The sequence below is a fragment of the Brachycentrus maculatus genome, unplaced genomic scaffold (assembly GCF_059751285.1).
Source record: "Brachycentrus maculatus isolate JH-2025_06_01 unplaced genomic scaffold, ASM5975128v1 h1tg000432l, whole genome shotgun sequence".
Classification (NCBI taxonomy): Eukaryota; Metazoa; Arthropoda; class Insecta; order Trichoptera; family Brachycentridae; genus Brachycentrus; species Brachycentrus maculatus.
The window spans coordinates 96,753-121,892 of NW_028281180.1; the positions used below are offsets into that span (position 1 = coordinate 96,753).

Below are 25,140 nucleotides of genomic sequence, written 5' to 3' on the forward strand. Positions count from 1 at the left end.
TCGATTTCAAAAATAATAATCGAGCATCCGTTATAAAAAGTTTTTTTGTCAATCTTTCTTTTGAATATGGAGAGAAATAAATAAGTTTTACGTATGGGTGTCGTCCTTTGTTAGTCCGCCATCCTCTAGTAATGGTAACTATGGCATTTTCAGCCATTTTTATTAGGGAGGCGTGCCAGAAAATGGTTGTTTGGTATCGTTTCCTGTAATCCTGCTGTTATATTATAAATGCTGCATATTTTGATTAGGAAATATGTCACTTTTTTAACAACGTTAACAAAGTTATGTAATTTTGCTGCGCTAGGTATTTACATTCCCACTTTGTTTAACCCTAAATTTAACTCGTGGGGTCATGGGCTGAAATCCCGATAGGTGCACGTGAAAACTAGTATGTTTTTAGTTCAGGATACTATTTATGTGTTTCGCTGAACTGGCTCCTGAAGGGTAAGACGGGTAGCCAAGTAATCAAAATAAAAAAATATACATCATTAGATACAAAAGGCAGCAAATAAATGCTTTATGTTGTTGTATACTTATTACAAAACTGTTTTTTCTCTGTTCCCTTTGTAGACTGTTGCATCAAATTCAATATAAATTTGATAAAAAAAAAAAAAAATATATGTATTTATATATATATATATATATATATATATATATATATATATATATATATATATATATATATATATATATATATATATATATATATATATATATATATATATATATATATATATATATATATATATATATATATATATATATATATATATATATATATATATATATATATATATATATATATATATATATATATATATAATATACATATATATATATATATATATATATATATATATATATATATATATATATATATATATAATATTATACATCCGAAGAAAGATGGACAAAAGAACAAGCCAATCCAAGCCAATCCAATCCAATCATCGTTTTAAAACGCCAACTTAAGTACCGGACGGTCAATTTCCGTGTAGTGCATAAACGCCCATATTGTTGGAATGATTTGAATACTATTCATATAATTATTATCTTAGTATTTTTTAGAATTATTTTAATACTATTTATATTATTTATTATCTTTATTAAGAATCAATGAAATTGTTTTTTCAGCACACGTTTCTAAATATTTGAAAACATTTTGTGCACCTTATCTCCAATTTATTGAATTTACACTGGTTCCTAAAAGTTAGACAACCCATTATATTATGGTTCGGAAGAGAAATGCTTTAAGGTGATATTATTACTGAAAACATATTTTTAATAGCTTAAATTAAAATATTATGATACAAAAATTATTATAATACAAAGGAAATATTTAAATTATTATCAATTCCTCATGAAAAACTCCTACTTTACCAAACACCCCTCGCGGAGCTTTGGCGTTCGTTCACAGATGGCACTAAGAAAATGTCGCCATTTTAGGTTTACATCGATTTTACGGTATTGTCAACTGTAGCAACAATTGGTTTTAGTTTTTTGAACGGCGATTATTCTTAGGCTGGGCCGAGTCCCAGTTTTAAAACAAAATTAATAAAGTGATTTTGAATAGTATAATATCTGTAAAGTGTTTGTTACGCCCTGAAAACACGGAAGAGGGGAATTGGAATATTAGTAGCTGGTAACATTGGAAGTGTCTATGATTGACCTCAAGCCTGCGAGCTAGAAGGTCTGATACTACATTGGGCCGGGCTACTGATATAATTTGTTCGGCGCTGTGTTAGGCTATATTTAAATATGGGCACGACATAGGTGAATATAAAGTATTTATTTGTAATAATGTAGTTATTTGAATAGTAGGGAAATGCACGAATGCCCTTTGCCAGGTCGATTTGCTATATTTATACATTTTCATTATTAATGCACCGCCAGCGGTTCCCGACGAGTCGTGGTCTTTTCAGCAGTGAGTGCCGCGTAAAATTAGAGTTTGCTTGATTTTATTGCTTCATATTCTTATTATTTCGAATATCGTGAGATATTTATAACTTCAGTGATATTTTTGTGTTCCGATCTATAATCGCGGAAAGCCAATGTGAAACGACCGTGGTATATGTGACATCAATATTTAATTGATTCGTATATTTATATTATGTATCCGCGGATGTTTTCCTGGTTTCTGAATTGATTTGACAAATATACATGATAAGAATTAATCTAAACAATGTCTCGTACACATATTTTAATAATTTACCTTTGGTATTTTCGGTATGAAAATAATATATATAAAAAAAATCCGATTTTTTTGTAAATAAAATCGTTTATTTTCAAATAACCATAAACCATTTTCAATGAAAGATAAACTGATTGATTTGTTGGATATTAAATTTACTTAAAAAAATAATGTTCACATTTATTTTTATATGAAGTGTATGGGTTATTCATAAAATATCTTTTTCACTCCTAGTATGATACATTTTAAAATAGTGTTTTGAATAATTTTCGTAAAATTTTCCTTAATTATCAATAGGGAAAAAATATCAATATTATTTTTTTGTTTTTTTTATTTTTTTTCCGTGCTTGATTACACTTGGGTACAAAGAAGTTGCTTGCTTCGGTAGTGTAGTGAATAGCGCATTTTGGCTACCGTGCTGGAGTTCCCATGTTCGAATCCATACTGCTGCTGATTCTTATCCGTACCCAATAGTCCATAGGGCACTTGATCATAGAGATTGATTGTTAATTTGTGTTTATTATATGCAGGCAAGGTGATCAGTTTTGCGCTTCAGGTACCAGTCTAGGGTAATATTAAATAAATATTTTAATGTAAAAACACTTTTTATATATTTATTTTGACCCCCTGGAAATCGAACTCAGAGCCTCTAGCATGGGAACCAAGTATGCTAACCACTATACTATGTTGGCGGACAATTCCCAGGGGAATCATAAAATTAAATGATTTTTCACTTTTAATATTTATTTAATATAATCCTGAACTGGTTCTTGAAGTAATTTAACAATTAATATAATAATACTGCGATATCGATACCATGCGTGACCTATGAACCGTTGAATTCGGTTAAGGATTAGAAGAAGAAGAAGGCAATGAAGTTTCTTTTCACTGAATCAATAGCATTTAGTTTCCTTTATCTTCTTACAGACCCCTTTTATCCTTTTATATTTATTTGATGTATTTTTTGGGATATTCTAATTTTGTAAATGATTCCTTCCAATCAGCTAGTTTCGTGATGCGTGTAAATATATTGGTGTGATATTTCTTTTTATACCAGGTACAAAAATTGTTTTTAAATTAAGGCCCACTGATCAACTTTGTAGCAGATGTTCAAATATCACCATTATTAAATTGTCTACATCTTTAAACACATATGTATACGCAAGTCTCTGTACCAAAAGATGAGGCTTAAATTAATTATGTGCCAATTTACATTTATTCATATTTTAACTAATTACTTTTTAGTTAGTTTACATTTGGATATTCTATTCAATAACATGTGTGAACACCGCCAAACTCTTAACATTATATTTCTCTTTTATATTTCCCTTATTTCTTAACAGGTTTAATGTGTAGTATCCCGCCAATTATCTGGTTTGGCTGTTACTCTGACTCACTGACTTACTCCGAGTCCTGTCACTGACTTTAGTTCAACCACATTATTTACAAAACATTTTTTTTAATGCCCCATTCTAAAATAACCTTTCTGCCTTTTGCGCAGGTCACTCGCAGTTTATAGAGTATGAAGAGGGAAGAGTGTAAATTTTTAGAAATATGTGTACGTGAAGAAATATTTAGAATTCATCCATTAAAATATAATTTTGGAGAAATTGTGCGAGTTAATATGTTAATTTCCGTTAACTTTTAATTGACGTACTGCAAACATCCATAAAATTTACTTGTTTTATGCTTTGGTACAATTAATTTACATGAAAATGGGTTTTAAATATTATGCTTTTCATTTTGAAGGTCTCAAAATGAATTAGGCCGTGTTGTAATGATTATTAACTTAAATTAGCTCAATTGGGAATGGAATTAATGACCAGGTGGTCAGAGTAGAGTAGTGAGTAACACTCGAGACATGATCACCATTTGCATCAAAGATTGAGGTAAAGATCGCATTTTTCAACATAGTTTTACTTAAGTTTTTAATTACTGAGTTTCTAGCTCAGGGGTGGTAGTTAATATAATATAGATCAGAAATAAGTATCTAATAAGACTCCAATAATAATTTTCATGGGCGATTTTCGTAAAATATAATATATATCATTTTAATAGGTCGGTGTAATTTCACATTATTCCAATACTCTCGTATTATCTATGATTTAATTATGCACTAATTAAAATATATTTAGTTATTCGAAGTCATAAACGTAGAAACCTTTAAAGTGATTTTACTTAGTATTCACTCTCTAATTAGAAATAATTTGAGCATGTAAAAATGAATTTTGTTTTATATATTTACCAGTGTTATATTTAGGGATTTGAATCCGTTATTATGGCTTCAGCATTGACCATCTAAAAATATATTCGATACATTAATAAATACTTGCCTCTACTAAGGTTCTCTAGATTTTTATAATGGTAATCTCTCGGTTTAAGTCAGGGGTGTCCAACTCGATTTTATTTTAAGCCATAATTCCATTGCATAGGCCAGTGAGTGTAGCAGGAAAATACTTCAATAACGCACAACAACTATTGTTAGAAAAACAAGAATGTAATATGCATAAAAGCTTACGTAAATCTGAATGTAAAATAGTAGTAAATGGGGAAATTTTAGAATAGGTTAACGATTTCATATATTTATAAATGCTAAGAACAGAGTGAATGATGCGCTGAAATCAATTATAGCAGATAAAAACCTTTCAGCGAAACTTAAACTGACAGTGCACAATGGAGTCCCGGTTCCAACCCTAATGTATGGGGATGTGAAGCATGAAGTTGGCAATAGGAGGATGAAATAGACTGAATGCTGTCGAAGCGCGATCTCTCAGAAGATTGTACGGCAAAACAATGTATGATTGATGTTCGAATGGTGATGTAAGGAAATAATGCAATGCCGAGATAAGCATTATCAATAAATGAAGAAAGATGTGTCGAGATGGTTTGAGCATGTGGATCAAATGAGCGAAGAACGAACAGTAAAACAAATTAATCAGCTGAATGTGTTTGGTAATAGAACAAGAAGACCGAGGAAAACTCGGCATGATCAAGTATTTCAAATACTTGAAAGCAGTCAGGTTAGGAGTCGTTATAATCGAAGGGTATTCACGAAAGTGGAAAAGCGAAGATTTTTTGCAAAGACAGATTGGTGTAATATTTTATTCTCTCTGCCTATCCCTGTGGAGAAGCGGCATGATGGTCTGTTAGTTAATAATATGCGTTAATATTTAAAGAAAATAATTTTGTTGGTATACCACAGCGCTTAATGTTAGGTTTATATTGACACTTTTCAATAGATACTATTTAACATTCTGGTAAAAATGTGTAGCAATGTTATTCAATGTAGTCTTTTCATCTTGATTATAAACTGTATTTTATTTTCTAACAATCAAAGTGACTTAACATTATTAACTAAATAACAACATAAGTATATTTTTTAAAAAAGGTAAATTTTAAGATACGCATACTTGAGTTTTTGTTTTATACTTACCTTGAAACTCTGTGTAAAATACATACCTATATATTAGTATAATGGAATTTTAGTATCGCAGCCTTATTGAGAACATAAAATATTATGGACTGTTAAATTTATATAGGACTTAAAGTATTACTTTTATCGTAAAGAAGTGATTACTAATGCAGGTTAGTATACAATTTTAAGCAATGAAAAAATACCATTGTTTTAAAAAAATAGCAGCTTTCGAGAATGAATATTTTTAAATAAATTTACAAGCATTAAAACGTATTATTTTTTATTTCATTTATACTAAAACAGTTGCAAGATTTGGTTATGCAGTTACCATGGATACATAATGAATTCTTTCATGCTTCCATTGTCTATGATTTGTGAATGCGTTACATTTTATTTTATATTACTTTGTTTTAGTCAGTAATGCAGTTTTCTTGATGACAAATGCAGGTAGATTTTTCTTTTTCTTTTTGGTGTTCTTTGTTGCAAGTTGTTGTATTGTGAGTTTGATAATGTGTTTTGTGTATTCTCAAGATTATGAATAATGTCATAAAAAAGCAATAATATGAAAAAACACTGGTAAATTTAAAAAATATACAATCATGAAATTTATTTAAATAGCTATGTTAGCATATTTTTAATATTTCTTATAACTGAATTTACTTTATAGCCAGTAACTTAATCAGCTTCATTTTCTCGTGGATGTTTCTAAAAGAAATAATTATACATAAAATAAATTTTCTTTGTGTGTGAGAGACATTACATAATACACTCAAAATCAATTTGTGTTCATTTTTCCTATCTGCTTTTTTAACAAATGCATTTAAAAATAAAATAAAAATAAGATCTTCTGTACTTGAGGCATCATATTTTTTTATAGTTGTCACTTTTGAATTAATGCAGTAAATAATTAAGTTAAAAAGTTATTTAGTAATTCAGTAATTTTGAGTTTTTACAGAAATAATAATATTTATGTTTAGATCACGAGGCCCATTGATCTTATCTGTTTTTATCATAATAATGTAGGTTGATGCCTCTTTAGTGACTAACTAAAGTTGATGGTGATTGCATGTTTATTATACATTAGCAGACGTCCAGCCATGTAGGGAAGGTTACCTTAGCCTTTATAGTGAGGTGACGTTAGTTGTTGCTTTTATTAATATTATTTGTTGTTGGAATTGAAACTGGTAATTTGAATTCCAATCATTTGAAAGCATTTTTTTTCATTGCAAAATAATAAATATACCATCCAAAAAAATTATGCCGTCATACTGTCCAAAAAGCTAAATAATCTGTGTTAAGTTGGGACAGAAAAAAGTGTCAGATATATTTTACATATAGAGTTAAACATAAAAAAAATATGTTTAATATTAACCGCCCTACACATACGAACGTACGTGATACGCGCGGTTTTTCTTCACCATTCCGCGCTAACCCATATGACCTACGCATTCGAGAAAAGATATCTGTTCCAAAAACATTTAATGCGTACCGGATACACTGACAAAATTTTGTCAGGTTTCATACCTGACAATATTTTGAGACAACAAACATTGTGATTTTTTTTCTTGTTTATAAAAAATATACCTGAAAATAACCCGAAGGCAGGGTGGTTAAAGTTAAAACATTGAAATAGAAAGAATAAGAGATGGCAATAAAATAGAGAAATGTCGTGTTCATTTATGATAGCTAACTTTTGCCTTAACTTACAGATTTAAATTTATAAATTTCCCATTAGAATCAATGAGTAGTAGTCACAAAATGTTTTGTATTGGTAAAATGCTAGTAGAGATTAAATATATTGCGTGTTGTCAATTGTTTTAAACAGTAAACCAAATTATCAATCATTATCACAAAGCATCCTATTAGTTATTGGCTCTTGTGGCTGTCAACCGTTATATTGAGATATATTACTCTAAATAATGTATACGTGTATATCAACAAATCTATTTTAGTAAATTCTATACAATACAATCTTCATTTTTAAAAATAAACCCTTAAGAAATCAATATTTTAAATAATAATTATGTTTTCATTATCCTTATATCTATACATATTTCAATTTGATTTGAAATTTATGTGGTAAACTATATGCATTTTTTCTTCTTAATTACAGATATTCACCAAAGCAGTTACAAGGGAGAAGATCTTTCTCCAACTCCAGAGTGAAATAGTAATTTACTTATTGCCTATTGTTGTATTAGTAGCAGGCTATATATTTCTAATATAAGGGGGGTCTAAAGACAAGTACGATGGCTACTCCGTGCACTCGTTTTTCTGACAACTACGAGCTTAAAGAAGAGCTGGGAAAAGGTGCCTTTTCTGTAGTGAGAAGGAGCGTCCAAAAGTCTACCGGACTGGAGTTTGCAGCAAAGATAATTAATACCAGAAAGTTATCTCAGCGTGACTTTGCTAAATTGGAAAGAGAGGCGAGAATATGTCGCAAGCTGCAGCATCCTAACATAGTGCGATTGCACGACTCTATTCAAGAAGAGCATTACCATTATTTGGTGTTTGATTTAGTCACCGGAGGTGAATTATTCGAAGATATCGTTGCGAGAGAATTCTATTCAGAATCCGACGCATCCCACTGCATCCAACAAATTTTGGAATCGGTCCATCATTGCCACCATTATGGCGTTGTACACCGGGATTTGAAGCCCGAAAACCTGTTGCTGGCTAGTAAAGCGAAGGGAGCCGCCGTAAAGCTCGCCGACTTCGGGCTAGCTATAGAAGTGCAGGGAGATCAGCAAGCGTGGTTCGGGTTCGCCGGAACTCCGGGCTACTTATCTCCCGAGGTTCTCAAAAAGGAACCTTATGGAAAGTCCGTGGACATCTGGGCTTGCGGAGTGATCCTTTACATCTTGCTGGTTGGCTACCCGCCTTTCTGGGATGAAGAGCAGCACCGTTTGTACAACCAAATTAAAGCTGGCGCTTACGATTACCCTTCTCCCGAATGGGACACCGTTACGCCTGAAGCGAAAAGCCTCATCAACCAGATGTTGACTGTGAATCCCAGTAAGCGAATTACCGCTTCCGAAGCCCTGAAGCACCCTTGGATCTGCCACCGAGAGAGGGTTGCCTCCGTGATGCATCGTCAGGAGACCGTGGACTGCCTCAAGAAGTTCAACGCCCGCCGCAAGTTGAAGGGAGCCATTTTGACCACCATGTTGGCTACGCGCAACTTCTCGGGGCGTTCTATGATCACCAAGAAGGGAGACGGGTCGCAGGTGAAGGAGTCCACGGACAGCAGCACCACTCTGGAGGACGAGGATGTCGACAAGGACAAGAAAGGCGTCGACCGCTCCTGCACTGTTATTTCCAAGGAGCACGATGACGAGATCGGCCTGAGCAAGGCGGACTCGTTTGGGAAGAATACTCGCTCGGCAGAAGGACAGTCAGTCCAATCGGCTCGTAGACAAGAGATAATCAAGATCACGGAGCAACTTATAGACGCTATTAACAACGGAGATTTCGAGACATACGCCAAGATATGCGACCCCCACATCACGGCCTTCGAGCCGGAAGCCTTGGGCAACCTCGTGGAAGGAATGGACTTCCACAAGTTCTACTTGGACAATGTGCCGGGCAAGAGCAGCAAGCCCATGAACACCACGATCCTGAACCCGCACGTGCACTTGCTGGGGGATGATGCCGCGTGCATTGCGTACGTGCGCCTGACGCAGTTCCTGGACGAGGCGGGCCGACCTCACACGGTGCAGCACCAGGAGACCAGGGTGTGGCACAAGCGCCAGAGCAAGTGGACTTCGGTCCACTTCCATCGCTCCTAACTCCCGGGCCCCCGAGCCCAGGCGTATTACCAAAGGTTTCCGTGTTAGTCGACACACACCCGCATTTTGTGTAGAGTTTTCCCGTATGTTAGAGAATGTCGTCCGGTGTGGAATCATATCAGTTGATAGATCGTGTCGAAAGCCTTTGCGGGAAGCTTAGCGTTAATGTTACAGGACCTTCGGTGAACTGATCCTGATACTTTTTAATTCAATTTACATATTTTGCACTCAAATCAACTGCACCTTTCGGCTTTAGCGTGCTCAAACTTATTTATTAACTCCTTTTATAATAAATTCATGGCTTGGATGGCGTTTGCGATGACCTCGGAGTTATTCATTATCTCGACAAAGTGTAATACAGATCTCTAATATTATTCTTTGGTGCTTTCAATTCACCAACCATGACTTTAGACTTAATTAAGGTTTTATTATTTCTCATTGCTCGTACATAACTAATGGAAATGGTTGAAAAGCTTCAAGAACATTTAGTCTTAGTAAATAACTATGATTGTACTTATTGCGTACATAGTTACTTTTCATTACAAATCTATTTTTGACATTTTAGATTACTCATTGCTAGCTTCGTGCATTGAAGTGCTTTATATTGAATAAATCCAATTAACACAACTCAGTACTGATTTATACTTGTTATCTAAGAAGAGAGTCCCACCTTCTTTATTTATAATCTCCTTACATAGAAAGTAGTTACTCATTTTGCCTTTTGTGAATATGCTTTTTACGTATACTTAAGGGTGACATCATTTAGCTATTTGATTCTTACAAATCAACGATCTTGCATTGTATCTCAACTTCAATACTGTACATTACTTGCGTGTGATGTGTATTAAGTTCCCTATCTATAAATAATCGAAAATAAGGTCAACGAATGTGAGACCCAGACTTAGTGACGCCCATAAAATCAATTTCAATTGGCGCAAGAATGTTTGTCCTTCTGCTAGAACTGTGAAGCTCAACACGATTGAACTATTATTACCCGTTTTGTTCCGACAACTTCTACTTACTATTTAGCACACTCTTTATTCAAACATTTGTCTCTCTTTACATGTTATCTATAAATGTTTTCTGTCGTGCTTATATTGTACACAAGGTGTTCTTAATCATGTTTTACTCTGTGGATTGTTATTAAATAAATAGAAAGTAAGAATTATATATACATATATGTATTTTACAAGTGATAAAATGCAGTTATTGGCACTACCCTACTTACAACTATATGGTGAGCTTTGCTCTGATAAAGCAGTATTTTATTTTTGATCAAATCAACTTAATTATCTTTGTAGTTATATTCATTTATGAACTCATTTTGACTATATATCTATTTTATAAAATGTTATGTATTTTACAAATAATTAAAAAAAAACTTAAAAGGTATAATGCGATATACATGCATTAGTATGTTCTATTTATTTTGTTTATGAAAATATACTTTTTCATTTTATGTATGAGATTTCCCCTCTAAAAAGTCTATAAACAAATCAAAAGATTTTGTTATGGACTTTTAATTAACATAATAACTTTCTTATTTGTGACACAAAATATCCCTAGAAATTTAGGAACCGACTAGTAAAAAAGTCTTGGCAATAAAACGGTTAAGGTATACAAATGCATAATGTGATAATAATCGTTGAGATGCGTGTCAGGGTCAAACCGAGATGGAATCTGCCAAATTAAGACCTTTAAGTACCAATATTGCAACGCAGACCAAAGTACCTGCTGACTTTCTCACTAAGCTTATGTATTTCCACATACTTAGAATGAGTTATTATACTAAAATGGTCACAATAAGTTGTTTGCACCAAACTATGTGCAATATTGTTAAAGCACATTGTTAGATACTGTGATTGTCTAAATAAGAATTTTTTCAAGAAGTTATTTTATCTTGTCACTACTGCTGCAATCATTACACATTAGTGTTAAAGAATCGAATGTTTAATATTTTTATTGTATTTAAGAGCATATTTATGTTTTTACAAAGTATATACTTACTTACCTAGTTGATATTTTTATCACTTGCCATTTACCCATTTAATTTTATGTTATTTTATAATGATTTTATTGTTAAATTATATTTTGTAATAATATGAATGTATAATTGGATGAATCTATATTATACCGAGGAAATGTGGTTATTGTAGTATTTTATTTAAGGATGTAAAACATTGTTGTTTAATAATTAATTAATAACATTGGTCCAGTATGACGCTTTACACTTGTGGTATCTCTGGGAACGTAGCTATTCAATACGATATATTGCCAAAAATGAGATATTGAAGTATTATATTGAATGGGATGGGAGTGAACTGTGCCATACAGATTTAGTGCCAATAACTGTATGGGTTGTCTTAAAACAGTCTAGTCTTAATATTACGACTACATGAAGTGGTCTAGAAAATAAGTATTAATCCTTTTTTTGTATTTTTCAGATCTTTACCTAATATTAAATAATGTAACGATGATGTGCTGGTGACTGCAGGGTTTAAGAGTCGTAGCTCTAGAGTGAGTGGTGTCACACCACTGCCGATTAACCTCGGCAAGTCATCAATGTAAGCTTTTATCAAATGTAAACTGACTTATTTAAGATTCCTCACCCTTAGGCCTAAATTTTGGTCCACAAAAAGAAAATAATATATTGGTATAATAGTTAATTTTGTGTGACATAATTTATTGAAGCATCATTTGTTATTTAGGGATTTATAGTAGGTTAAATATGTGCATTTCATTTTCAAGTAAAGTTTGATGCATTTGTCTTGTTGAATAAGAGATTTCATTGAACACATAAATGCCAACTGAATTGCAATATTGTTATTTATTATAACATATTATCATTTCTATTATTTTACATTATATTGTTGCTTTGTTATACATATTTTATTATTATGTTTGTGTTTATCAGTCTACCACTTTTGTGAAGACTCATTTTCTAGTATTAAGCTCACGCTGATGTATTATAGTCTTCTCTTTGTAGAAATCTTACTTGGGATCCATTGTCAGCATTTCTCTACTTCCGATAATAATATGTAATGAAATTCTCTGTAATAAATTCTTTTGGTCTACTGGTATTCTTTTCTGTACCTAAACATCCACTTCCTACATGTGGCTTTACTCACTCCAAATTCTATTTAATTTGACTAAAAATTTGTTTTATGTTAACCAAAAAACAATTTTCTTCCATAGTATAAAAGTGGTTTGGCTGCAGTGCATGAGGTCTTGGAGACCAGGGGGGTTTTGCATGTATAGTATTTTTCTGGGCTATTATGACATGTCTCTTGACGAAGTTTCGAATCTAATTACCATATCTGTCATCAAGGCTGATGTTTTTAAGATATTTAAAATTTAATTTCTTACCCAGGAAATGCAAGATCAAGTTACACCATTATGTTAATTTTCTTAAAGCTTGCCGACTATAAGTGGTTAACAATTTTCCAAGTTTATTGTCTTCAAACTCTTGTGTGAATCACGTTTTATAAGCGGAATCAAAATTAAAATTTTGCAAAAGGCTTTTTTAATGTTCACTTTTAAAGTTATAAAATGGTTAGTTTTCATGTGCAAAGGAAATAAGAAAATATATATTCATACTTATTTACTACATAAATATTAACTCGAGATGAAAAAAACCTTTGATTTTTTTAAGGAATTTAAAAGATAATTTTTTTTCTCCGCTGCTATGAAATTTTTCGTTTCTAGATATAGGCGAGTCAAACTTTTAATGAAAATCTGTTATCCCTGACTTATTTTGAAAGTGGATGAGGAAAAGTTTTTGTACCTTATTTCTTGGCATAGCCCTGGACTGGACTAGACTGGACTTGTATGCACTTCTAAAGATGCTCTAACGCAGGGTTCTCCAAACTACGACCCACAGGCCAAACTCGGCCCGCCAGCAACATCAATCCAGCCCCCGAGAGCTAATGATCAGTGTCATTAATCAGGTTCGTGACAGCTCATCACTTTACTATGGTAAATTTAGTAAAAAACATGGGATGATAGTAACTCGATTTTATTTGCTTGCTTTTATGTATATATATATATATATATATATATATATATGTATTTTTATATAAATATATATATATATATATATATATATATATATAAATCAATTGCCATAGGTTAGTATTGGACCGAATTGATTTGTTTGTAACAGTAAAAAAACGATGATAACGAAACACGAGTGTACTGTTGAAACAAGATATTAGCAATTGTATGGAGACATAAAAACTTCAATTCATTCAAAAATACACATTTATAAATCAAAAAGCTATGTAGAAAAAAATAATAAGCTAGGTATTTGACATTTTTGGTTTTTGCAATGTTAAACAGATTTTTAAATATTTTCATTACTTCATAAGCATTGCAAATTGACACATTTTTTAAATGTGTGCGTTTATTTTTTTATAGACAGCCACAGCAACGCGTGTCCTGGTACATTGCACGATATACCTACTTACGTAGGACCTCAATACTATTTTTTCATTTATATTGTCTTTGATCTTGAGAAATGTCAAATTCGATCGACATATATCTATGGTAAAATTCGTCGATCTGTCACATTTCACGGGATCCTGGCTAAAATATAGTAAAATTTTTAGAAATGACAATAGAAGGTTAATTTTGCCGAAGTAATAACAGTGAGAACGATAAAACATATTTATAAAATGCAAAGTTTTTTTAAGTAATAATTTAACTATCCAGTTCATCAAAGGTAAATATTGTTGTTCTTGTTTATAAACAAAATGCGCTCAAATTATGTAACATTTTATTATTGGTCACATAATTATGGATGTATTTTTTCTTCTTAAATATGTATGTGTATTAATAGATTTGGTAATGCGCACATTATGATTTCAATGTCAATACTTTTATTATTGTAATTAAATTTATTGTTGGGAAGCAAACGAGGGTATGTATTGCAGGCAAACTAGAGCAATCTCCCGACCAATTACTTTATAGGTAGGTACTTCAGTAAATGTCAAATACAATAACTAGTTACGATAAATCATCATAATACTGAAAGGTCATCCGAAAATAGTTTTTATTTTAATCATCTTTCTTCAGAATGTTTACTTACCATATATTCATTTATATATTTGTTATTAGGCATGTATACTAGATCTTTAATTGGTTAAAAATTAATGGGTTGGGGTTGCTGTTGCTCCCATTATAAACATTTATTGCTCGTATTTTTTTTTTAATTATTTGATTTCATTTAAATATTAACTCTTGCCTATTTTGTGACAAAGAATTTTGTTTAGTCTTTTTCTCATCAGTCTTACAATGTCTAATTGCTTACAATGAAATACAATAGCGAAAATAACAGCCTTTGATTTGATGTTAACTTGTCTCTAGTTGAAACCGAGCTCACATATAATACCGAGATGGCTACAAGAGTAGTAGCAACTGCGACAGTACGCGCAGTCAACAGGAGGAAGATACCTTCCCGTGCAGCCCTCACACTCACACCTACAGCTGTTAACAAAATCAAAGAAATAATGAATAAGAATGAAGGAAAGGGCTTTATAGGACTCAAAGTTGGTGTAAAACAAAGAGGTTGCAATGGTTTATCTTATACATTGGATTTTACAAACAGCAAAGATAAAATGGACGAGGAAGTAAAACAAGATGGTGTCACCATCATCATTGACAAAAAAGCGCAATTATCGCTGTTAGGTAAGTTTGGCTCATTTTTTAATGCATGCAATCTTGCACTGGTGGTATGTATTATACACATGGTGCCGGATTACTCTCGATAGGTACTCTATTGAATGCGACTAAAATCCATTATGATTGACGACATCCGTCACCTGTCAAATTACTTAAAATCCTGTCCTTGGTTAATATTACCTAGGACATCCCGTGAAATCGAGAGTCTACAGCATTATATTACAATAGTTTTGTACTTTGTTTTTTTAATTTTCGTTTCAGGAACTGAAATGGATTATGTGGAAAACAAACTATCTTCAGAATTTGTCTTCAACAATCCAAACATCAAAGGAACTTGTGGATGTGGTGAATCATTTAGTATATGATTTTTCAATGTTAAAAGAGAAAATAGTTTCATTTTATAAATTTTAGGTATCTTATACCAATATGTAGTTATTCTAAACTAAGATTAGGAATATTCAATTCACAATACGCTGAAATCATTGAAAAATTGCAAGCCGTTATTAGTTTTCTCAGTAAAACCACTTTAATTTACATATTTAATTGTTACATAACTTTTATATATTTTTTAATGGTGTGGTCAGAACACTTCACTAGCAAAAATTTTTTTTTACAGTACACTTGAAGAAAATCCACAAAAAAAGGTATAATTGAAATCATTGTTAACTTTGTGGTATGGTAATATAACACTCCTAAGCGATTAATGTTCACTTTGTGTAATACCACTTAAAACTTTTTAAGTGGTATTATACAAAGTGAACTATAAATGATAAGGAGTGTTAAAAATAAGGTGGATCTCCCTTTGATTTTGATACAACCATGTCTCTACAATATCTTTGGGACTAACTATTCAGATATCTTTAACACAATAAATTAATACATAAACCTGTATTTAACATTACTAAGGATTTACTTCTGGTTTTACTAATTTTTATTGTTTACAACAAAAAACCTTTTTATTGTAATTCAAATAACTGATGACTTCAATTTGTTAGATGTTTACCAACCGTAAAAATTATTCTTCCCCCATTCACATCTACTAAGTAGAGCAATATTGGATTATATTAGTTTCATGTTATAGCCTATCTGTTTTAAACTAAGCTGTGATTGAACATTCACCAATATAGTGACTGCAAGAAGATACTCTTTTCACATATTGATATTATTCATTAAAATAAAATATTGTAAAATTACATTGAAACCTGTATATTTATTTTTAAACATTGATTGAGTAATTTTTGAGAATAGATTGAAACATGAATTTATCAAATATTTTACTTACGATACTTTGTCGCTGCCAACACTTTTGCGTTGCAATGTTATCATTGGTCTATTTATCACAGGTTATGTTTTTTTTTAAACCTGTGTTTGAAGCATCTACATAAAACACTCAAAATCATAATATGCTTTAAATACTCAATGAATTGAAAACACGATTCCTATTTTGTGAAATAGACCTTATTGAACTCAACAGTGCTTAAGCAGATATTTATTATTTTTCTATTATTTATTATTGTTGAATATATTTAAAGACAAAGTTGTACATAATGTTATCCTTACATGTAGCTTTTTGTTGATATGCATAATTTTATGAATGTACATAAATACATAAATAAATGTATAATTTGAACTGTTAGAAATTATAAAATAAAGTAATCTCAAGAAAGCATACCTGTATTATTTAATCAAACCTAATGGTGCCACTGCGTTGTTTCAACAAGGTTTAAATACATCATAGGTAAGAACAAGAGTAGATTAGTTCAATTTCCTTAACTGCAGAGAGGAAAAACATTAAATGATATGCAAATTTTTTATTGGATAAGCGTAAATTAACTAAAAATTCAGATTTAAAAAAAAATAGTCAATGGATATTTTATTTAAAGGCAGCGGATCATTATGGTGGTATAGGATACACATCGTGTTGCCTCCTTCTTGGTCTTCGAACTTTTTCTTGTGTCCAGTTTTGAACAAAGGTCTCCCTTTTGGAATTCCACAGTTCTCTTTTCCAGTGCAGGCCTGCCACTTTCCTAATGTCATCGAACCATCTTCTCTGGGGTGTACCCACGCTTCTGCGTCCTGTTCGAGGCCTCCAGTCAAGCACTTTATTTGTCCAACTATTTTCAGACATACATGCCACATGACTTACCCAGTTCCACTATTCTTTGCGCTACATCTGTTACCTTGGTTATAACTTTTGTTACACAAACACAAAGTTAGTGTGCTTATTTAACATGTTGTAAATGCAATTTTCTTGATAAATAAATTAAATAAAACATCCATTATTATAAAACAGTGTTTTGATCTTTATTAATAATTAAAGTAATACATGGAAGATCACATGGAAATTTTGTTATCGGCAAGAAATAAAAAGGTGAAATTTTAATAACTGCTCACGGATAACGTGTTAATGATTATTTAAAAGACCATGAACACAAACTGCTAAAAATCATAAATGCATTAATTAATTAAATGTTTATTGCATATAGTAGAAGAGCATGCTTTATTTAGATGTACCTAGTTGATTGTAACATCAATTTCCAACTACCTTGATTCAATTAATATCGTCATAAAATCTTCATTATTAAAAACACTAATGTCAAAAATATACATTTACTTTCAAATATTTGATAAAATAAAAACACATTATTATATATTTTTCTAATGAAAATCATCTGCGTGTCGGTATATTAGGAAAATAATTCCGTAATCTACATTCAAATAAAAATGAAGTTTATTCTTTGCAATAATAAAATCCATGTTGTTTTCTGATGTAGGCCTAATTATCCGCCTGAGCTCTACCGGGTTATCTGATTAGACATCTTGAGGAACTCCAAGAAGTCTGCTCTTTGCTCAGCGTCCATTTCTGGTTCCCAAATGTCACCGTCAGAATCGTCTCTGCAAAATATATGTGCAACACATAGTAAATACATACGAATTTTGTGCAAAAAGAATGCAAGCCCTATCTCACTTAAGCATTTTAAAAACGAATTACTTTTTTGTTCCAGATTTCAGAAATACATTAAGTACAAAAAAAATAGAAATTGTAAAAAAAAACCACATAAATTGTTATTTATTCATCAAAATTTATCCCCTTCAAAAGCTCCATCGAGTCCAATACAGCTATGCCAACGTTTAATGCAATCCTCCATACACCGCTCGCCTTCAGCGAATTTCGTTTGATGGCCTCATTTCAAAGAAGCAAAGTAGTGGAAATTTTAGTACAATTTATTTTTAAATTTTAGTGTTTTTTTTATTATTAAATTTTTGGGTACTTTTTATACTTAATGTATATTTTTTTAATAAATATTATTTCATTTTAACTTTAAATCAATGTTATAACATGTCATGTTATAAATGTATATAAATACTTCGTAAATAAATAACATGTATAGAATACGCTTTGTAAAAAAATCCTTTTAAAATATGGATAGGTCTTATTATCTTCGACGCTATAATCCGGGGTGGGATTCGGTCTCCCCTACAAAAGTGCTCTCCAGCGACTCCCATCCCATAGCATAGTTCTCCAGGTAACGCTCTACTCTGTCCTACTCCAGGCTTCTTCCACATAGGTTATCAACCTCTTCCCTTTGGGCCAATCCCATTGGAGTACCTACTTGGTTATGAGTCCTTTCATCTGTCATGCTTTCTAGGCCTGCCCGCAACAATTTATCCTTTTTCCCTTTTTCAGCACATGCAAAATCTTAATCGTTTTTATTTACATATTTTTAGAACATTTCCGACTTAATTTTTTTTATTTATTTCATAATTCAAATAATTTTTTGAATTTTGGTAAAATTTTATTGGAAAAATAATTACAAAAATCAGTAACATTATATTACATTAACTATTAATCATTTTACTATCCAATATCAATGTTGACACTGTCAATGTTTTGCTTTAAAAAAATTTGCTTAGTACAAGGTACCATATTATTATATCACCTACTCGGTTGTTCAAAGGTTAAATAAAGAAGTGATGTTGAAAAAATGGTGAACATTATTAATATATTTGTACATTGGTGGTGTACATTAGTACTAATACATTGTTTGCGGGAAATGCTTAAAGCGTCTTTTACATAATGTTGGTAGGGAGCGGGTGACGCTTATAAGCGTTCTTTTTTATTACTTTTGGTATAGCGGGAGGACGCCAAAAAACATTGTACAGTTCGGAATTGGTTTTGCGGTTACTTGTGACTAGTATACTGAGGGTCGGGCGGCAGACTGTCTAATAAGGGTCGGAGTTGATGAAAAAACTGCCCGACAATAATACGTTAAGTCGTGATATAACCTGTTCTATTTCTGTTGTCTACGTGATAAATACTTACGGAGCTTCTTCTTCCTCGTCCGATACGGGCTGATCTACATCCCCGCTAGGCAGGTGGCGCTGCAGGAAGGCCGCCTCTTCGCGCGTGAGGCTGTGCCCGTCGGGCAAGTAGAAGATCCCCCCTCCCCCGTTGTGTCCCCCGCCGTCAGCTGGCCGACTGAGCCCGTTCTCACCCTGACCCGACATGGCTGCAGGCGCTGAAACATACAAAATGTACTGTAAAAGCCTCTGCACTCCTGGTATTTTATTCCTATTCGCATTGAATCTGGTACTTGATTCTCTCTACATACGAGTTTATGTATGTAAATATCATTGATTCCTTTTCTCATTTCATATAATTTCATATTCCAAGTAAAATTAACATTTTAATTTATAGAACATTATAAATGGTCAAAACCTTAAGATTTTTTTTCAAAGTATCATTGTAAAATTTTGTTCATGATCTGTGTTACCATGTTGCGGGGGTGGTGGCGGTTGAGGCTCACTGTCGGCCATCTCGGCAAAGCGAGCGGAGCCCCAGCGGTCGCGACGCAGCTTCAACACCGTCTGCACCAGGAAAGTCTGCACTCCGGCACGCTCGCAGGCTGCCAGCGCCACGCACAGTTCCTCAACTCGGGCAGCGCAGTCCGCATCCAACGCCAGGCCCGACAGCTGAAAACATATTCCGCCATCACCGGTTAGCGCATGACAGAACATAGCAGATTTACATTACCAAATCAACCAATAATTTGTCTTGTCATATATATATTTGTGTTGTCAAAACATTTTTGTGTATAATATATTTTCCAAATTATCATCGAAACTATAATTCGGTCACAATCCATTTTCCTAGTAAAAAGTATTGTAGATTGGATAGAATTTTATTGTTTGAACTTGGGCAAATTATATAAACATATCATTTTGTAAAAGTACAGTACATATATCTTATATACATATACTATATTTTTTTATAATTAATGATTTTAAAAAATTATGCGAAATACTGACTTTTGCTTAAACCTCTTTCAGGCGAAGATGTTAAAGTACTGATGAGTAAAAATATTATTTTTAGCAAATAGATATCCTTTTAAATATGTACATTGTGATATCACGCCTGTTGCGTTAAAGAAAATTTGGATTAAAAAATTCCAAAGTAGCGGAATGTATCGAAACACGTGTGAGTAACAATAGATTTAAGACAGAGGTATTTACAAAGTAAAATTGAAATAAAATAAATAAATGGCGTGATTGCATAATAAAATGAAGGCAGAATGCGTACCTTGAGTATCTGGCAGACAGCTTTGGTACTCTGATTGTTGGGCGTGGTGAGCAAGTGCTTCAGAACGTTGCACAGACTTTCTGCTAAAGATTTGATTCGTCCTCCCTGGAAATGTATATTTGGAAGTTAAGATCAATGGCCGATACGTGTTCTTACATTTGAATAGAGATATTTGGGAAAACGATACCTGCGGATCATCTAACTGCATATAAAGTTCTGCCAAAAACATTGCAAAGCCACACACATTATCTTCGGAATCGCCACCCGCAACCATTTTTGATTCCTCCGCTGCACACCTGAAAAGTTACAAAGGAATACAGTTTACGTACATTGTATTATTCGACAAAGTTAAAATTTAAATCGTATGATAACTACATTATTGTTAATGTGTGGACAACGCAAACTAAAATAAGAAATTACCTTTCTAAAAGACAGGTCCTAAATACAGAGGGCGCGTGTGGTCGTGGCTCTACACTATCAAACATTGTGCAAAGTCTAGCCCCGTTGTAACGGAAATTTGGTTCTCCAATAGCCTAAAAATAAATATAATTGTAGACTTTACCTTAAATAATTCATCGTTAAACATATTTGATCTGCAATGATACTTAATAATGATTTAGAAGTGTGGTAATTTTGTTTTTATATATTGACATAATACAGGAAGTTCCAACGGTGCGCAATTTACCGATGCATGGGGATGGAAGACCTGAATAACTATCCAAATAACCTCCACGTACCGAGAAGAATCTATGTGGAGTGGTTAAAAGAAGGAATGCATCATATTAGGAAAATTCAGCTGTGAAAGTGCTTAGTAATAAATAATCAAGCATAATAACAATGAAAAAATTGCTTATATTTATTTGACCTCCCCCTGGGAATATAACCTGGGACCTCCAGAAAGGTATCTGAGCGTGCTGACCATTACACTACGGAGGCGGACAATTGATTTTATTACAATACTAAATCTTTAGATATATGTATTAAGGAGTTTACACTGGGTCTTTTTTTAAAGTATAAGTTAACTGAAATATTTAAAAGTGACATGAAGGCACTCTTCCCCTTCCCACCAAAAATGTAACTTTTATCATGTTTACCTCTCTCCCTTGACAATTTACCCTGTACACATGGCAAGCGACTATCGCGCATATTATGTATATGAACACTAAATACAGTGATGGACGATCGAATCCAAAAACCTAATTGTGTAATGACTACTACACAAGAAGTCTTAACTTAAATCAGTTTTTGGATTTGATCACGCTAATTTGGTGGCATGTGGCGTATTTCTAGCTTTTTATATATTTAATAATTTTACATTTCCATACGTCTCAAAATGTGCAACTAAAAAAAAACACGTCTCCAAGCGGACGGCTCAATGAATAGACCTTGTAGCTGTAAACAAGCGTCAGCTAGACGCACAACCGTCGCTTGTCACGTATACGGGTTGTTAGTCCTTTGACGAGGAGCCAGTACCTGATTAACAATGGCATCAACTAGTGGCTGAGTGTGTTCCAGATCGTCTAAGGTCTCCGAGAATTGGTCCACCAGGGGACCTGACAGAATGGCAAACCTTCCAGGGCTAAAGGTCACTTCGCACATAACACTTATCAATTGCGCAATGCTATCCTGTAAGAAAATAAAATAAAGTTTGAGATATTTATAATAATATAGCACCATGTATAGTGCGAAATTCACCTCAAGGGGCACTTTTTTAAAATCTAGACATTGTAAATAAAAAATGGTGTAAAATGATTTATTAATACAGTTATTGTGTTTTTTAATCTTAATGGATGGACAGCAATTAATTATTCAATTGTTGTGCACCTATCTTAAAAATAAATTGAAGTTCCTCGAAAAGTAAGGTAAAAAAATTAACAGATAATAAAGTATTTTGCAATAACGCAGATTGTAATTATTTCTACTAAATAAATTATTTACTCAAATTCGGTTATTGCGAGGAAAACGGGACCGACTGAATTTGCTTTTTATAAGGTTTACTCGTTACATAGCATAATGGCATGTAAAGTCTTTCCCATATACATATCTATGTGCTGTACCTGTAATTCGTATTCATTTGACTGTGGAATGTGTCTACTGCGCTCCTGGGCAGAATATCGCGGGGCCCTGTAGTGATACTGGTCAGTGCCCCTTTGATAATTATTTCCTCCCTGACCGGCGTAGTAACTGTTATCAGTATGCGGGTAGTTACTTTGGTTGTTGTGGTACACCGTGGTCCCCTGGCGAGGGTATTGATTCTGCGGTGGTGGCGGAACATAGTTCGGCGGAAACCATTCTTTGGCTTCAGCCGAGAGTGTTGATTTCGGCTTTTCCTCTATAAAACAAAAAAACTCAAAAATTATTAAATAAATTATAATATCCTTAGAACGCTCAAATAAAAATACCCCTCGTGTGAGCATCGACTGCCGAAAATATTTGCACATTTTTTTAGACAATGGCATAATAGCTTCTTACTTTGTATCTATGTATATATGAAGGATTACGGAAAAAACGTGCACGAAAACCGTCTGATTGACACGTATGTAGGTGTTTATTTAGAGAAAAATATGCATCGAATATCCATCAATAATATTTACCTCCATTCTCCGGACTCTCATTTGTATTTGCACCGTGAGGCCGACGAAGTTCTCTAGGTGGATTACTGGGTTGATTCCAGTTTCCTCGACCTCTTCCACGGGATCCTGTCAAATCGCCGTTGATCATTGTAACTACCTCAATATAAATATTTTATCGAAAATGCGATCCAAATTGTAAGATTTAATTTCCATGAAGGTGGACTAGACACGAGATAAAAAGGTTTTCACGGTAATGTCGATATAATAAATCCAAAAAAAAACAATTCATGAAGAACTAAAATAAAACGCCATATTTATTTACGAGACGTAAATCGATTCCAGTGTTACCATATCCGGACAAGGATTTTTTAAATTATCAAGCTGGCAACACACCCGCATTTCCAACTTTCGTTTTCTGATTTATGGAATTTCTGATTTGTATTTGAAACTTTATTACTTTTATACATTTTGAAAAACGAGTGTTTGAGTGTGCGTGGTGAAAAAAAACCTTTTAAACATTGAGATGAAGGGAACGCTCAAATGAAAAGATATGTTTATCGTAACTGTACCATTTTTAACTAAGGAGTGTTTAGTCAACAATAATAAAAAGATTACATACATATCATTTTACTTTTTTTCTAAAAGACATGGCCTTACGTACTTTCTTTTTTCATGTCTCCTAATTTCGATACGGATCTAATTCACAAAACTTTATAACTTTGCACAATAATTGTTCAACACAGATTTAAACTACAATTTTTTTGTCCAGTATAAGATTTCTACCGTCAGATAATTAAATGAAGACGGGTTTTTACTTTAACGTCAGTTTCCTATAATACTGGTTTTATGTACAGTTCGTTTTTGATTATTTTGAGAAGAAATATTATGATAGTACATAATGATTTTAAATAAAAGTCAGAATTGATTAACATTTTAATCCACCTGCTATGTGGGGTGAATAGGAACAAGATAGAGGTGAAGGAAAATATATTTTTATTTCATTGGAATATTTTTTGGCAGTGGATCATCTCGTATATTTTATTTATATCTTTAATAACTCAACTCATTTGAGTTGAGTCGTCTTATAGCCGATACCATTATTTTAGCTGTACATTATATAATGCTTCTTTTTAAGAGCATTAAGCTTGTAGACACGTGGTGTTCTCTTAATAAAATAATAAAAAACCCTTATCCGCACCCCAATGATGCATAGGGCACTGTGTCATATAAACGCAGTGTTATCTTGATCGTTGACACATTAAGGGAAGTTGATCAAGCCTCCGCTTCAGGTACCAGTCCATGGTAGTATTGAATAAATATTACAGTGAATAAATCACTTATATTTATTTAACCCCCCTTGGGAATCGAACCCGGGACCTCCAGAACGGTAGCCGAGCGTGCTGACCATTACACTACGGAGGCGGTGTTCTCTTACAAAATTAATATTTTTATTCGCACTTATGTTGTCTATCGATATCAAAACCACATTACGATAATTTGAATTCCAACTGACAATCGAATTCAAACTATCCAAATGACAATGGAATTGGACAATGGATAGCCATAGGACGGAAATATATTTGTTACTCTGTCAGCATTTTTAATATTATGGCAACACTGTTCATCAACAGATTGGATAACAATGTGAGATGCAGTCACCCTTGGGCGCCAGTATTTAAATACGTGTATATACATATGTATTTCAATTGAGTACATAAATTAATGTTACTATCATTTCATCAGTTATTTTTTAATTAAAAAAAGGAATAACCCGCAAAGCTTATATTTTAGATGCTTGTCTGCAGGTAGGATAGTAAGGATAGGAAAGATAAATGTGAAAAATACATTACAAACACCTAAACCAATTGAAAACAAATCTTTCTTGAATGCATTTTGCAATTGGCGGGAATCGA

General features: G+C 32.7%; 3 protein-coding genes across 7 annotated transcripts; 2 read left to right on the forward strand and 1 right to left on the reverse strand.

Annotated features, from left to right (window-relative positions):
- Nucleotides 1-1,440: 1,440 nt before the first annotated feature.
- On the forward strand, nt 1,441-12,468 carry LOC148302617 (calcium/calmodulin-dependent protein kinase type II alpha chain-like). Of its 3 annotated transcripts, XM_088271342.1 has the most exons (3): nt 1,458-1,773; nt 6,021-6,053; nt 7,720-12,468. In XM_088271342.1, exon 3 carries the CDS (start codon nt 7,856-7,858, stop codon nt 9,392-9,394), a length of 1,539 nt encoding a protein of 512 aa, XP_088127468.1. In that variant the 5' UTR covers nt 1,458-1,773; nt 6,021-6,053; nt 7,720-7,855; the 3' UTR covers nt 9,395-12,468. The 3 variants fall into 3 exon arrangements, with proteins under 3 accessions (XP_088127467.1, XP_088127468.1, XP_088127469.1); XM_088271341.1 differs by lacking the exon at nt 6,021-6,053 and having other exon boundaries at nt 1,441-1,773; XM_088271343.1 differs by lacking the exon at nt 1,458-1,773 and having other exon boundaries at nt 6,021-6,182.
- Nucleotides 12,469-12,624: 156 nt separating this feature from the next.
- LOC148302618 (iron-sulfur cluster assembly 1 homolog, mitochondrial-like) lies at nt 12,625-16,739 on the forward strand. 3 transcript variants are annotated; one of them, XM_088271348.1, is made up of 3 exons: nt 12,625-13,341; nt 14,759-15,079; nt 15,335-16,739. In XM_088271348.1, exons 2-3 carry the CDS (start codon nt 14,788-14,790, stop codon nt 15,436-15,438), a joined length of 396 nt encoding a protein of 131 aa, XP_088127474.1. In that variant the 5' UTR covers nt 12,625-13,341; nt 14,759-14,787; the 3' UTR covers nt 15,439-16,739. The 3 variants fall into 3 exon arrangements, with proteins under 3 accessions (XP_088127474.1, XP_088127472.1, XP_088127473.1); XM_088271346.1 differs by lacking the exon at nt 12,625-13,341 and adding an exon at nt 13,929-14,114; XM_088271347.1 differs by lacking the exon at nt 12,625-13,341 and adding an exon at nt 14,196-14,362.
- A 609-nt stretch (nt 16,740-17,348) lies between these two features.
- LOC148302619 (uncharacterized) lies at nt 17,349-23,567 on the reverse strand. Its single transcript, XM_088271344.1, has 9 exons — nt 23,249-23,567; nt 22,712-22,986; nt 22,128-22,280; nt 21,075-21,187; nt 20,842-20,950; nt 20,655-20,759; nt 19,849-20,047; nt 19,398-19,593; nt 17,349-17,968 (listed from the first exon to the last, which is right to left on the reverse strand). The coding sequence occupies exons 1-9, from the start codon at nt 23,373-23,375 to the stop codon at nt 17,869-17,871; spliced, it is 1,377 nt and encodes a 458-aa protein (XP_088127470.1). The 5' UTR covers nt 23,376-23,567; the 3' UTR covers nt 17,349-17,868.
- Nucleotides 23,568-25,140: the final 1,573 nt, after the last annotated feature.

Bases quoted from the DNA above. Each gene is read 5' to 3' on its own strand.
- LOC148302618 (XM_088271348.1), top strand. From the start codon at position 14,788: ATGGCTACAAGAGTAGTAGCAACTGCGACAGTACGCGCAGTCAACAGG. The intron at 15,080-15,334 runs GTAAGTTTGGCT...TTTTCGTTTCAG, and splicing joins AGCGCAATTATCGCTGTTAG to GAACTGAAATGGATTATGTG.
- LOC148302617 (XM_088271341.1), top strand. From the start codon at position 7,856: ATGGCTACTCCGTGCACTCGTTTTTCTGACAACTACGAGCTTAAAGAA.
- LOC148302619 (XM_088271344.1), bottom strand. From the start codon at position 23,375: ATGATCAACGGCGATTTGACAGGATCCCGTGGAAGAGGTCGAGGAAAC. The intron at 22,987-23,248 runs GTAAATATTATT...TTTGTTTTATAG, and splicing joins TGAGAGTCCGGAGAATGGAG to AGGAAAAGCCGAAATCAACA. The intron at 21,188-22,127 runs GTACTGGCTCCT...ATTTATTTTTAG, and splicing joins TTGATGCCATTGTTAATCAG to GCTATTGGAGAACCAAATTT.